The 14,908-nt window shown below is 52.0% G+C and overlaps 1 protein-coding gene across 1 annotated transcript; it reads left to right on the top strand.

Annotated features, from left to right (window-relative positions):
* The first annotated feature begins 1,466 nt into the window (after positions 1-1,466).
* On the top strand, positions 1,467-12,898 carry CEACAM20 (CEA cell adhesion molecule 20). The gene is given in 8 exon segments (XM_032839301.1): positions 1,467-1,518; positions 3,697-3,846; positions 4,384-4,662; positions 5,107-5,388; positions 6,835-7,113; positions 9,756-10,034; positions 12,437-12,551; positions 12,750-12,898. Coding segments are annotated over 8 exon segments (1,530 nt in total). The 3' UTR covers positions 12,844-12,898.
* Positions 12,899-14,908: the final 2,010 nt, after the last annotated feature.

The raw sequence follows: 14,908 nt of genomic DNA, 5'->3' as shown, positions 1-14,908 counted from the left end.
TCCGCTTCCCTGCGGTTCGGCTCCAGAGCCAGTTTGCTCGGCTGCATGCGTCCCTGGAGTGGACACTTGGTGACTGCTTGTGGCATGAAGGAGACCCAGGCAGGCAGCAAGCTGAGGTAGCTGGGGGACCGAACTCTCCTCCTCCTGATGCCAAGGTGCCTCTCTTGGCCCTCGGTAATCATTTTAGAGTCTTCTCAGCTTTACCTGGAACCACCCACCTCTCACTTCCTCTATTCTGGCGCCTGAACTTCCTTCTGGGCCTCAGACTCTGCAGTCTCCTGCATGCTGCCCACTCTGCCCACTGGGCTCTCACCTGACTCACTCCTGCATCTTCCAGGTCTCCGGCTCCATGTCCTCTCCTCCAGGAAGTCCTCCCTGACCTCCAGCTGGGCCAGGTGCTTCCTCTGGGCTCCTCCAGCCCAGCCCTGTGCCTGCTGGCTTGGCACTGACTGGGGACAGTTCTGTGAGCTCGTGCTGGCAGGGCTAGGGATGTCTTGGTCGTTACTGTGTCCCCAACTACTCAGCACAGGGATCAGCACAGAAGAGGAGCCCAGGGAATATTTGTTAATGAGTGATAGAGTGAATGGATACATGGTTTGATGGTTGTTAATAATTGTTCTCTAACTGGTTGATTCCATTCGATCTTCTTGGTCTAGGTGCTCCTAGACCAAGACCAAGGACCAAGACCAAGACCAAAGACCAACAGCTTGTCTTGCCCATAGAGAATTAAAAAAAAAAAAGCAACTCTCCTATATTGAATCTTTATTGCGTCCGCAGGTCTCAGCTCAGATATCTACTCCTCCAGGAAGCCCTCCGTGCCCCTTCTCCCCAGGTGGGGTCAGGCACCCCCTGGGGTTCTCCCAACCCAGCTCCGTCTGCACTTCTTGCTTTTTCTTTATGACCAGTATCATTTCAGCTTGCTTAATATTTCCAGGCTGCTCATGGTGACCTTGGCACCGAGCCTGATTTTATTAAGCTGTCAACAGGAGCCACCATTATTAGTTTGTTATTATTACTATTGATTATCATTATCTCGGTTCCTGGTCTCCTTAACTCTAATGTTCTCCAATTGTCCCTCCCTGGCACCCCCTCTCCCTGGATTGCTCCTGCATCCCGGCAAAGAGATGGGGACGGGGGCTTAGGAGAAGGGTGACATTGTTCTCAAGGGGACTCAGGGCCAAAAGTCAGGGATTTCTTTCTCCTTTTCCACCTTGGTGGAAACCCAGGATTTCTGGGGTTCATGTTCTCTGTGTGGACAGAGGAAGGAAAGAGAGCCCTGGGGTGGGGGGGGTGGGTCCAAAGTTCCTCCCCGCGGCCACCACCCCTGTCTGTCCCGGGAGCCACTGTCATCGCAGTGAGGTTGCCGCAGGGCAGAGGGGAAGCAGAGGATGCTGGAGGTGTGCAGGTGGAGTGAAGACAGCGCCTGCGTGTGCAAGCCGGGGCACACGGGGCAGGTGCCGGGACCCATGGGGCTCGCTGACTTATGGGGCCACCACTGGGTGGGAATCCTGCTTGCAGGTGAGTGCACTGCTCCCTTCAGAGGGGCCTGGGGACGGTGTGTTTGTGTGTGTGTGTGTGTGTGTGTGTGTGTGTGTGTGCGCGCGCGCGCGCTTGCACCTGCACAAAAGAGACACAGAACTAGAAATACACACACGCGCACACACACACACACACAGAAATATAGATAAATACAAAAGAGATTGGCAAAGGTAGAAAGAGACCAGAGATAATGACATACAGACAGGAAGAGTTGGAGTCAGAACCGCAGAACCAGAGACCTAGAGAGAACTAGGGGGACAGAGAGGCAGAATGTGAATATGACAGCAGAAATTGTAGCAGAGGGAAGAACAGGGAGGGACATATAGGAGAGAAGGAGACAGAGGACAGACAGAGACAGCAAGACCAGTGTACAAATACACAGAGAAATAGATTCAGGGGAGTTGTAGAGACAGACCCAGAGAGAGAGGTAGGGAAAGAGCTGGAACATGACCCTCAGGAGAAGACAGGCAGAGGGAGGATACGCTGGCCCCGAGTGGCCAGGTCACACCTCAGTCAGGACGGGAGTGGACGTGACACTGATGCTTAGACTCTTGGAGGCAAAAGGAAGAAACTATAGACTATTTTGATAAGGGATAAGTAAAGCATGTTGGAGGCAAAGAAATGATTTTGCAGTATGTGGTGTGCAGAACTCAGCCCTGCTTTGCTGTGTGGCCCTGAGATGGGCCCTTCCCCCTGGCTGACCTGGCGGGCTGCGGGGGCTCCGGAGTCTCCTGAGGGGCTGGGAGTTCGGTTCCTCCTGTGCACAGAAGGCAGAAGGCAGGACCCTGTGGGGAGGAGGCTGTGGGGGAAGGGGCTGGCTGTCTGCAGAGGGAGGTGTATCTCAGATGGGTGAGAAGACCCACTGTTCATGCTTTCTCTCATAATATTTCTTTTATCCTTACAATAGTTATACTGTTGTAATAGTGGAAACTATTATTACTCCATTTTACAGATGGGGAAACAGACTCACAGAGGGGACATGACTTGCAAAAAAAAAAAAAAGACAAAGCTGGGATTCACAGGCAGGCAGGCAGGCTTTGAGCCTGTGGACTTAACCTCTAGCAATATTACAGGCAGAAAATACAAACATGGAAATGATTATAATAATAGTGACTGAGCACTTACTCTGAACTGTTTCAAGCATGTCCATCTGATAGCTCATCAAACCTCCCAACAACCTGATGCACTAAGTTCTATTCTCCCCATTTTGCTGTTGAAGAAATTGGGGCTCACAAAGAGAGAGCCTCTTGCCCATGATCATAGACCTAGTAGTTTTTTCCATATATCTTAAGGGCCCATGCCCTTAACCACTGACTGAGGAGGGAATGGGGCAGGCCTCAGGCCAGCCTGGGGTCCAGGGAGGGCTGGAGAGAGAAACCTGGCTGCTGGCCTCCGTGAATTGGGCTGAGGGGAGGGGTGGGGGTCAAGGTCAAGGTCAGCCGCACAGGAGCACGGCAGTCCGGAGGGGGTGGTGTGGGGGGGTCCCCACTCAGGTCACGGTCTCTTCAAGCGTGAATGTAGATTGGCCAACTGGAAAACCAACTCTTGCTATCTGGTTCCCTTTTCCTCCCGGAGGGAGGGAAATCTCTCCCTGAGGGCAAGTCTGCAGAAGTACAGAAGGTTAATCCCTGCCCCCCCCCCGCCCCCACCTGATAATAGAAGTTCCTGTTTATCCTGGATAAGCTCTGTGCCCGTCCCTGGACTGACGGGAAGAATGATGCAGTGGTAGAACAGCCTTTAGGTGCTGGCAGGCCAGGTTCAAGTTTGCCACTTAACTGTAATGGTCTCGGAAAGTGACTCCACCTCTCTGAGCATCTCTTTCACTCTTGCGGAATGAAGAGACGGGTCACGGATTTCCTGCACAGTGAGCGTCATTGGAGCACAGGGACCCTCAGGGGGCCCCATTACAGTGTGCTGGTGTTCATTACCACAACACACAACCCCGGGCTGCAGGTGACATTATGTCCATTCTGCAGCTAGACAAGTTGAGACTCAAGAAGATTAAAAACACGCCACAAGTCACATGGTCAGTCAGTAGTGGCTAGGAGTCAGGCCTCTAGGGGTGAAATGCCATGTCCATGGTCTTCCTCTACAAAGACCATAACTGGACACTCTCAATACACCTTCTCTGAATGTCTCTTCTCTTTTCCCCACCAGCCTCGCTTTTGACCATGTGGAGTCTGCCAGCTGCAGCCCAGTTCACCACCAATGCCAACCCACTGACCATCACCCAAGGTGAGAAGGACGTTGTTCCATCTATGTCCTGGACACCCTGGGCACCCCAGACTCAATGGCAGATTCAGAGATGTGGGCAGAGAAAACAAGGCTATCATTCTGATCCCTGTCTTCATACCTAAAGCAACCATCAGTATTCCGTGCCCCAAATCCCAACAGGACAAATCTGATTGGCCCAGCCAACCAGATGGTCTGGCAATACCCGGTCAGATCCGTTGTACTCGGGGCAGGGGTGGAGGGGTGGACTGTGCCTGGCATGGTTGTGGGTGGGAAAGGTTGGCTAAGGAGTGGGCAGTGGGATCTGGCTGGCATCCCAGTTACAAGCGTGGTTCTCCTTACAGCTGCTATTAATGGACCCATTGTCATATCCCAGATCCTTCTGCTTTATTCGTACAATCCCCTTTAATGAGGTTCAGAGAGGGGAAGTAAGTTGCCCGTGATCACACTTAAAATGAGCAGTAGATCTAGAATCTGAGTCTAGGCCTTGACCTCATTCGTCTTTTGGCAATTCCAGTCCAGTCTCTCTGGGTTCCTCTGTGGCTACGTTTTGTCTGGTCCTCCTCTGTCTGTGCCTCTGCCTCTGCCTCCTCTCTCTTTCTCCCTGTGCAGAACTGCTGTCCAGGCCCACCATTTTGATCAGCCAGGCCGTTGCCATAGAAGAGAGAGAAGAGGTGACCCTCTCCTGCGACACCAAGGACGCCAACGTTACCATCCGCTGGTTCTCCAATGATCTCCCCATCGTGTTCCATGAGCGCATGCTGCTGTCCACAGATGGCAAGACCCTCACCATCCTGCCCGTGCAGCGGGAGGACTCCGCGCCTTACAAATGCCAAACTCGGGGTTTCCACCAGGCCCAGAGCAGTGATCCTGTCCTCCTGACTGTGAACTGTGAGTCCCTTTCCATTCTCCCCAGCCCTCACGGACACCCCCTATCTTGGTGATTTCATTCAGTCTCACAGCTCCAGATACTATCACATGTGGACTTGTCTACCCTTGAACTCCAGACGTGTAACTAACTGATGTCTCTGCTTGGACTCTACTGTGAATATGCAGGTTAAGAGATCTAAAACTAAGTTCCTTACCCTTCAGATGTTTGCTACAAAGTCTTGCCTGGGTAGGGACAAGGAAAGAGCATTTGCCGGCACGCTACAATCCTGCTTCACCCAGGGATCAGGCTGACATTTCATTTCCATTAGACTCTGGCACCTCCTTTGTAACTGACCCAGAGCTTGGGTGGAGAGAAGAGAAATAGTAATATTTATTGATTCCTGAGGTCTAAGAGAGCCATTGCTGATGAGATCACTCCTGCTACGATCGTTCTTGTCCTTCCAGATGGTCCTGACCCATTCGAGATCAAGGTGGATTCTGGCGTATCCAGCAGGGGAGTGGTTGAGGTGACAGAGGGCTCCACTGTGACCTTCTCTGTGGAAACACAGTCTCACCCACCTCCTGACTATTCCTGGTTTTTCCACAATAATTCCACCCCATCTTCCACCGAGAGAACGGTCACCATCCAGGCTGTGTCCATGGAACATGAAGGCATGTACAGGTGCCTGGTGTCCAACAGTGCCACCCACCTGCTCCGCCTGGGTGCTCTTCAAGTCCGAGTGCTTGGTGAGTCTCTTTTTCCTGTTCCTCTCCTTTGCTCCTCTGAGAAGCAGAGCTACACCAATATCCCAGAGGTTGGGGTGGAGCCAGAAGAGTGGGGATTTCCTGCGCGGCTGGTGGCAGAACGGGGCTCTAACCACGGGGAAGGACCTGGCTCTGGGCTCGGCCCATCTTCCACAAGACCCTGTTGGCTGTCTGTGGGTTGTGTCCATTCTTCAATTCTCTGAAAGTCACTGTGGGGGCTGATTCTCTATACATAACAAACATGCAGTAGTCACACATCTCAGCACACAAATAATGACCACATATGCACAGCACACTCACATACATGCACAAAACACTCAAGACACATGTAATTCACACACAGTGAGTACACACAACACTACCAATATACAACATACATGCAAAGCACACACAGCATGCACGCAACAGGGGCGCCCGGGTGGCTCAGTGGGTTAAGCCACTGCCTTCGGCTCAGGTCATGATCCCAGGATCCTGGGATCGAGTTCCACATTGGGCTTTCTGCTCAGCAGGGAGCCTGCTTCTCCAACCCCCGCCCCCCGCGCTTCTGCCTGCCTCTCTGCCTACTTGTGATCGCTGTCAAATAAATAAAATCTTTAAAAACAAACAAAAAAAAACCCAACATGCATGCAACAGATACATGTAACACACAGTACATATCACAGCATAGACCGTCACATGCTCACACTGTACATACCAACCCCCAACACATACAAGCAATAAACTCGCACATACACACAACCCATCTGCTACGCACAGGATATACTTACATAAAACACAGACGTCCATACGTCACACGGAACACATACACAACCAACAATACCGCAAACACAACACGCTCTCATGTGAATCATGTGTACGCACAATATAGAACATACACACAGACATTACACTCAGTGTCTTCACATACAACGCAGGAAATACACCACATACTGTACATTCAGTGCCCTCAGCACATGTACACAACTGACACACATTACACACACTCCATCTATACATAAGACACACACAACATAGTTATACACAAAGCATATAGAACACCATACAATTCACATGCATTAACACACACAATACCACACACAACATACACTCCCATGCAGAAAATATATACACACACAACACACTCACAGAGTGAATATACAATACCTCATAGTCACAAAACATACATACACAACACACACATACAACAGACACAAACTTACACACAACATGTCCATATACCACACACCATACACACAAAACCCATAACATACTTACATCGTTGTCACATAGCACACACTCGTACCTCCCGTATAATGCAGTCATAGGCAAAGAACACACACATACACACACACCCCACCCACAACACATACACACACATCCCTGGAAAGCCCTATGGCGTGTGCCTGGAAGGGTCCCTGGCCCCCACCCTGTGTCTCTCTGTGTTTCCAGAAATGCTGCCCAAGCCTCACATTGTGTCCTCAAGCCTGACTCCCGTGGAAAATGCCAGCTCCGTGACGCTGACCTGCCAGACCTCCCGCAAGGTGACTGCAGTCCTGTGGTTCCTGAGGGGCCAGGCCCTCCGGCCGAGCGAGCACCTGATGCTGTCGGCTGGCAACTGGAGCCTGGTCATCCACAGCCTCCAGCGAGACGACACGGGCCCCTATGAGTGCGAGGTGTGGAGCCGGGGCAGCCAGGCGCGAAGCGAGCCCCTCACGCTCACCATCGGCTGTGAGTCACCCAGACTGGACCTCGTCCTCCTCGCTCCCTCCCTCCCTCCCTTTTGGTTGTTCCTTCTAGCCATTCCTTCCACAATTATTGAATCCCTGCTCTGTGCCAGCTATGTCTGGGCACAGGCGGGGCACCTGTCCTTGTGGGCTTACATCCTAGTGGGAAGACACGCCCTGAACAGCTAAGCGAGGGAGAGGCAGGTGAGCAGAACCACGAGGCAGCAAGAGAGCCAGGGGAAGCTGGGAGGGGAGGGTGTTGCAGTCTTAGTCAGGTGGGGCAGTCAGGGGAGGCATCCCTGAGGAGGTGGTGCTCAAACAGAACCCTGCCGGCAGCTAAGGGAAGACAGCGCAGGGGGAGGGAGCAGCATGCGAGATGGGCAGTGTGCAGTGGGGGAAGGAACCCAAGGAGGCCAAGGCAACCGGACAGGAGAATTAGGGGGAGGACAGAACCCTGCAGGGCCCCGTGAGCCATGGCGAGGCCTTGGAAGCAACAAGAGGCTGTGAGCGGAGGGAGGAGAGGTTCAGACTTAGGTTTTCACAGGGTATCCTGGGCCCTTGTCTATGGGGTGGAAGCAGTGGAGAGGGAGGAGGTTGAGAAGATGTTGTGTTTGTTTGGGTCCTTGGAGAGACAGACCCCAAGGTAGGATTAAAGGGGTGACCCATGCAAGGATTTTAGTAGGAGGAATGCTCCCATACAGAAACATAGGGAGGGGGTCTTGGTCCACCCTGAGCAGGCAGGGGAGGGGGAGGGAGAGAAGGTTGGATGGAAGCATGGAGAACACCATGCAGTCTGAGGTCATTAAGTCTTGACATCATCCAGGCTGTCAGGGAGCCCCGTATCTCCCAGGAAGGGGCTTGCCTCAGTTTCCCCAACACGCTCGTACAGGTCAGGTGCAGCCGTGGGAGGGCCGGCAGTGGATTTCAGGGGCTGGGCACTTGGCTATTGAAACTCAGGCTGTCAGAAGTCTGCAAGGCGCCTTCTCAGGGTGGCCACAGTCGTCCGTCAGGGGAATGAGAAGGGGTCGGACCATGGGACCATGGATGCCTTTTGAATCTAGAACTCAGGATTTGCTGCTGTTGACACAAGTGAAAGAGAAAGGCACTGACTGCAAGGTTTTTTGCCTGAGCTACTCAAACGGTATAGTGGCCACGAGCTGAAGCGGAGAAGAGGCACCTGAAGGGAGAGAAAGTAGGGTCTGCATGTATATGTGTTACATGTATACACTCCGCATGTATACGTGTTAGGTACCGGGGCACGTGGAGGTGGGGCTTACATACACTGCTGCTCCCTTCCCCCTTCCCACTTCAGTCATGAAGCCCAAAACTGCTCTTCTGTTTTCCCTCTCTGCTGAGCAAATGTGGGGTGCTTGCTGAGTAACAGCCGAGACTGTTGGAGCTCCCAGCCTACCTGGGGTGGGGAGGTCGATAATCAGGCCAAGAAAAATAGTGTCAAGAGGACTGCCATGGGACGACAGGATTTGGGGAACCCAAGGAGGCCCCACTGGTCTGGGGCATGTGGGTAGGCTCATGGTGAGAGGTGGTGTCCACCATGAGATCCAGAGGACGAGTAAGTCGCTACGTGGAGCAGACTCCTGGAAGAGCATTCCAGAGAAGGAAGAGAATGTGTGAAGGCTCTGAAGTTAAGAGGAAATATGATAAAGATGGAACATCCGAGAAGGATCTTATTTCTGAATTGAGAGGGGAGAGGTGTGGAGAGGGGAGAGGTAGGGCCAGAGGGGTCTGGATTGTGAATGAGCCAGTCAGCCATGGCCTTTGTCCTGAGGGCACTGGGGAGCCATGGAGGGTTCTAAGCAGGGAAGGGATAGTGTCAAGTTTGTACTTAGGGAGCCCTCTGGCTGCTGTGTGGAGGATTTGTCACCAGGATGGGAAGACCCTGAGGGATCCTGGTGGCCATGGGGTTCGGATGAGGAGAATATCCCAAGTATACCTAGGAGGGGATGAGGACAGGATTATCCTCCTTTTCCGGAGTGTCCCAGCTAGAAACTCTTCACATCCTTCTTTCCAGTACTTCACATTAACTTAAGTAAGACAAAGACTCAACTCTTAGTTTGCATGAGAAACTCAACGGCCATTTCATTTGTTTCCTTCACGTGCATGGGAGGAGAGCCAAGTGCCAATGATCTCCTTCCGGCTTCAGGAAGGAACTCCGCAGGAATCTCTACTTTGGAGAATAGAAGGATGGAAATTTAAATATTGCAACAGGGCCATTTGCTCGTCAGTAAGAAAGTCCACCAGAATGATAAAGTTTTTGCAAGTGTGGGGCTATGCTCACGGGACACAGCAACAATCCGGGAAGCCTGGATGCATTGCGAGGCTCCTTGGTGAGAGCTCGCTTTTGCAAGAGCAGGGGGTTTGTTTTTTATTTTGATGTTTTGCATTGGGTTTCTCCCTTCCATGTTGTAGACCACAGGCTGCCTGCTTGGCGGCTAAGGAGGGAAAGGGAACGTCTTGCTGAGACTCCTTTCAACGGCAGTTAGAAGAGACTTCGTTCTCCAGGCTACAGCCTAGAATTCTGTTAGAATCGAGAAGCGGGGGTGAGGGGAGGGGTCCAGCTTCCAGCGCGGAAGCAGAGTGGGCAGAACGGGAAAACTCCCCAGCGGTGATGTTTGGCTTTGCACACAGATGGCCCAGATCGAGTGGACATCACCAGCAGGGCGGCGTCTGGGGTGGTCGGCACTATCCAGGCAGAGCTCAACTCCAGCCTGACCCTGCAGTGTCAGGCAGAGTCCCAGCCGGGCGCTAAGTTTCACTGGACCCTTGAGCACTCCACCGCTGTGTATGTGGGGGAGCAGCTAATCATCGAGGCCCTGACCTGGGAATACGAGGGCATCTACAACTGCACGGCCTCCAACCCGGTGACCCACCTGGCCCGCTCTGCCTCTGTCCTGGTCAGAGTGGCAGGTGAGTGCGTCCATGCTCCCCTCCCCCCCATGCCATCTTCTAGTGTAACAACAGGTGTACTGCATGGGCCAGGTTCCCAATCTGGAGCTGCCAAATCCCAGCCTTTAATGCTCGGGAGCCAGAACCTCTCCTTCCCAGCTGTGGGCCCTGGAAAACCCTCCAGGCTGCGCTGAGCCTCGGTTTTCTTACCTGGAAATGGGGGTTGTGAGGCGTTATCTTCCAGAGTTGTTAGAAGGACAAGTCAGGGAGATAGCCAATGAGTGAAAGAGTGAACTGGTAGGAATTATGTATATTTTATTTTTTAAAAAGACTTTATTTATTTGACAGAGAGAGAGATCACAAGTAGGCATAGAGCAGGCAGAGAGAGGAGAAGCAGGCTCCCCACCAAGCAGAGAGCCCAATGTGGGGCTCGATCCCAGGACCCTGAGATCATGACCTGAGCCGAAGGCAGAGGCTCAACCCACTGAGCCACTCAGGCACCCCCAAAATTATATATATTTTAAAGATTCTATTTGTTGGAGAGAGAGAGAGAGAGAGAGAGAGAGAGAGAGAGAAAATGAGCAAGCAGGGGGTGGGGCAAAGGGAGAGGGAGAAGCTGACTTCCCGCTGAGCAGGGAGCCTGACGTGGGGCTCAATCCCAGCCGAAGGCAGATGCTTAACCAACTGAGGCCCCCCCCATGCCCCTAATCATAGGAATTGTATTAATTAATTGTATTAGTCACAGCTGGGTGTGACTAGCAGCGAGTACCTGTATTTTTATCTTGAGTTCTTGAGAGGGCAACACAGTGTCAAAGTTTTGTATCCCAGCTCTAATGCTTATTGGCTGTGTGACCTTGGGCATGCTGCTTAACCTCTCTGAACCTCTGATTCCTTGTGGGTAAAATAAACATAACAACTATGCTTATACCAGAGGGTCATTCAAAATTAACCAACATTGGTAAGGTTTTTATGGCAGTGCCTGGCATATTGTGTTTGTTAAAGAAGTAAAATTATTCTTTATTGAGCCTAAGCCACATGCCTGAAACAAGCCTTTCCATATACAGTATCAGCAAGCCTTTCGTGGGTGCCCCCTGCCAGCCAGCTCTGAGGTAGGCCTGCTGGCACCTCCATTGTGTAGGAGAGCCTGAGACCCATCCTAGGGTTTGAAGCCAGGCTGGCTGCCTCAGGAGTCAGGTTCTCAGTTGTCACCGAGAGGAGGACCCTATGCACCTTCCCCAAACTACCTTACTGAACCTTCAAAATAACCCTCTGGTCTTGTGAAGACCCTTTGATGAACGGAGAAACTGAGGCTCAGAGGAGGAAGCAGTGAGTATGGTTGATGGTCACGGGGCTGTTGCAGGATTTGAACGAGGTCACGTAGGAAGGGCTCTTGGAGCCTAGAGCCTGGTGGATGACAGCATCTCTCACCATCGTCATATCATGTACAGCCTCTTACCGAGTACGGACTGTGTCAGGCGCGGCGCTCTTACTCCTACGTGGGAGCTCCCTTAATCCCCTCGAAGCCTAGAGGGTTATGAATGGCTATGCTTGTTTGACACAGAAAGAAAGGCTTAGAGAGTGAAACTAAGACCCCCCGATTCCCCCTGGAGGCCCCCTCCTGCCCCGCCAAAGCAGAGAGCCCCTTCCTCTCCCCCTGATCCTCATGGCTGCCTTCCTAATCCCTGTGGCTGGACGTCACCCCTTGGGGAAGGCTTTTGGGCAGAAGCTGGATGGGCAAACACAGGCCCACATTAATGATTACAGCTGCCATTTATTAATCAATCACCTGTGGTGTGCCCAGCATCCACAGTCATGACCTCATTTCATCTTTGCATCATTACTGTGCCTCATCACTTTGCAGATGAGGAAACGGGACTCAGAAGGGGATGTCACTTGCCCATGGTCCCAGGGCCCCAGAGAGTCAAAGGTGACTCAGGTATGAAAAAGGAGGGGGAAAAGGGGGGAAAGCCAGCTTTCTGGTTTTCAAAACCCTTTCCTGTGAAAGCTGTATTTGACCCATTATCCCAAGCAGTATTGTCATCCCACCAACATTTACTGATCACTTTTCATGGGTCTAAATATTGTCCTATCTGGGGCATGTTGAACATTCCATATTTTGAACATGAATACTCTTCTATTGAGTCTTTTTACCAAACACTGACGCTATTATCCCTGTTCTGCAGAGGAGACAGCTGAAGCACAGAGAGGTTAAGTAGCATGGTCAAGGTCACACAGCTGAGATGTGAATAGGCCATTTGACTCCAGAAATGATGCTATTAATACCACAAAATGCTGCCTCCCAGTGACTGGAAAACACCTATTTATCAAGTGACAGTAGAGACAAAGCCACAGCTTGGGAATGAGGACAAGGGCAGGCAAGAGGGTGTGTCAGACCAGGGTCCTGATTCTTTCTCCTTGCCCAGGTCCCAGGTCTTCCCTGTCTGCAAGAGTCATTGCTGGCATTGCCCTTGGGATCCTGACTCTCATTACCCTATCCGCAGGGCTGGGCTATTTCCTCTGCAACAGAAACGCCAGACGGTAATGCTGGGAATGAATGGGTTAGGGAACTCAGCCTGCCGGCCCCAGTGTTGCTGACCATGGTGCTGAGCTGTGTCTGTAGCAACTGGGGAACTCAGGGGGGTTGGGACATTGCCCAAGGATGGATGTGGGGTATGGGTAGGGCCTGTGAAGATGGCAAGGACTGGAGGCAAAAGAATGAGGGATTTGGGGTTTTAGGTTCTCAAGCAAAAAAGTGGAGGACCCCATCCAGGAGGGAGCAACACCCACCTCTGCAGAGGGGCCCTGTGCAGTGTCCTGTTCCAGTAAGTGACTTCATCGTTGATGCCCAGGGCAGCAGCGGGGTCTGGGGAAGGGGCTGGTACCAGGAGTCTGGGCCTCTGCTCCCAGCTTTGCCACTAGTGATCACGGATGAGATTGGAGCCAAGAACCCTTAGGAGTTCTCCCCTGTTCCAACAGCCACAGCAAAAAAATAGGATATTCTCTCCTTCCTCACTTTCAGAAAACTTTCCCAGTTGATTGCTGTAGGCAGAGAGAATCAGTCACAACATTCATCCCTGCTGAACCCAGAGTCAGCCTTATAACCCACCTCAGCACGGTGCTTCACGCGCCCTCTACTGATGCTTGGGGGCTGACTAAAAGCAAAATGAAACATCTTTGACATCTCTGGGCTGGGATTTCGGAAAGATGCCCTCCCCCCTGAAATGGAAGAGACTGTCCAATCCAGCTCAGTTTCACAGAGAGGAGATCCACGCCCAGGAAGGAGAAAGGATAAACCCATGCTCCAGAGGCCCACTAGGGCTAGGTCTTAGATTTCCATCCTTGGCCACCTCATCAAAGAGCCTTATCTAACCCAGAATTAGATTTCCTGGTCAAGTTCACTGGAGCTGTGCTGGGGAGTCCTGGGGAAGATGGAAGGAAGGTTTCTGCCACTACCTTTCTGGGGATAGGAGTGACCTGGAGAAACAACCCCTTCCCTCACATCTCTTCCCATCTCCAGCCCCAGGCTGGCATTCCCTTTCTCTAGACTGGCCGAGGCCCATGTATGCCAATTTACCTGAACCTGAAGGACAGGTTGGAGTAAAAAAGGTGAGCAGTGCTCCAGAGGGACCCTCCCTGGTCCTTCCCCAGGCCAGCAGGGCTGTTCCAGTCCCACCTCTTGGGTTGGGGAGTGAGGTGTGTTCTCCTGATACCTAGGGCTGGCTTAAGTCTTTCTGCATCTCCTCCCCTGCCTTCTCTGGGGATCCCAAGGTCTTCCCTGGCTTCCCATCTCTTCTTGTCTTCTTGCCCTTCACTATGGCAATGCCTAGCCTGAGCTCCTTTGAGAATCAGGAGGGATGTACCTGCCTCTGAGGCCAAAGCTGTTTCTGAGAATTTCTGGGACTGATCCCCATCCCAAGCCCTTGACCTCTTCACTACTTTCTTTTCCCCCAGGTACTACCCCCAGAACCCCCAGAGCAGTTTTATGAGGTAATGTGGGCTCTGCTGAGTTTGATTTTAAAAAGCTGCCGCAGAAATACGATCTGAGAATTTGTGTTTGACAAGTCTGAGAAACCACCCTGTAGAATCTTCATTGTGCATCGCAAGGCCAGGGATGGAGAGAAAATGGCCCGAAGCCTCGGACGCAGCTGGGCCAGATTCTAGGTCTCTGGCTCCTACTGGGTTCCTTTTCCCTCCAGGGCTCTGAATTGGATTGCAGACAAGGTGGCACTAGCTAGCAGGCGCTGGGGTGCGAAGAAGTTTGGGAGTAGAGGTTGCAAAGGGAGCCAGGTGAAAAGACAGAGTTCTAGATCTAGATCAGGGGCAGGGCCCTGGGTCCTAAACTTACATCCACTTCTGATTCTTTGTAAGGACTTGGTGAAAACTATTCCTCTCTGGGGTCACTGAAGAATGCAGGCTGGCACTTTCTAACCACTGTGATTTTTAAGGCAGTCTGTGCCCGTGGTCCCTAACTGATCTCTCCATTCCCCTGCAGAAGGATCTACCATCAGCACCCTCCAGGAACTATTCTCACAGCCCCAGAAAACCCCTGCCTAAAGTTGCTGTGGATCCATCGGTCCCCACTCTACCAAAAGGAAACATAGAGTCAAACTATGAGGTAATTTTATGCCACCCTGAATCTTCGGACAGGTGGACAGCGGTCACCATCCTGCCTCTTCCTCCTTGCTGAAAAGAAACTAGGTCATTTCTACCAGTTACCTAAACAGCTTTGGGGAAGACCAGAACACACCCTCCCATACTCGGTGGGGGCGCACCTTAACCGGCAGGTGGCAGGTCGCCCCAAGCAAGGTCATCTCACAGACGTGAACAAGATGGGGTCAGTACTGTGGGCACTCCTACACCACTCATTTCCTTTCTATCCATTTTACCTTTACTCC

This window comes from Lontra canadensis, unplaced genomic scaffold (assembly GCF_010015895.1).
Source record: "Lontra canadensis isolate GAN:19392208 unplaced genomic scaffold, GSC_riverotter_1.0 scaffold107, whole genome shotgun sequence".
Lineage (NCBI taxonomy): Eukaryota > Metazoa > Chordata > Mammalia > Carnivora > Mustelidae > Lontra > Lontra canadensis.
The sequence above is the reverse complement of the archived record's forward strand: the minus strand, read 5'-3'. Positions and strand labels throughout refer to the sequence as shown.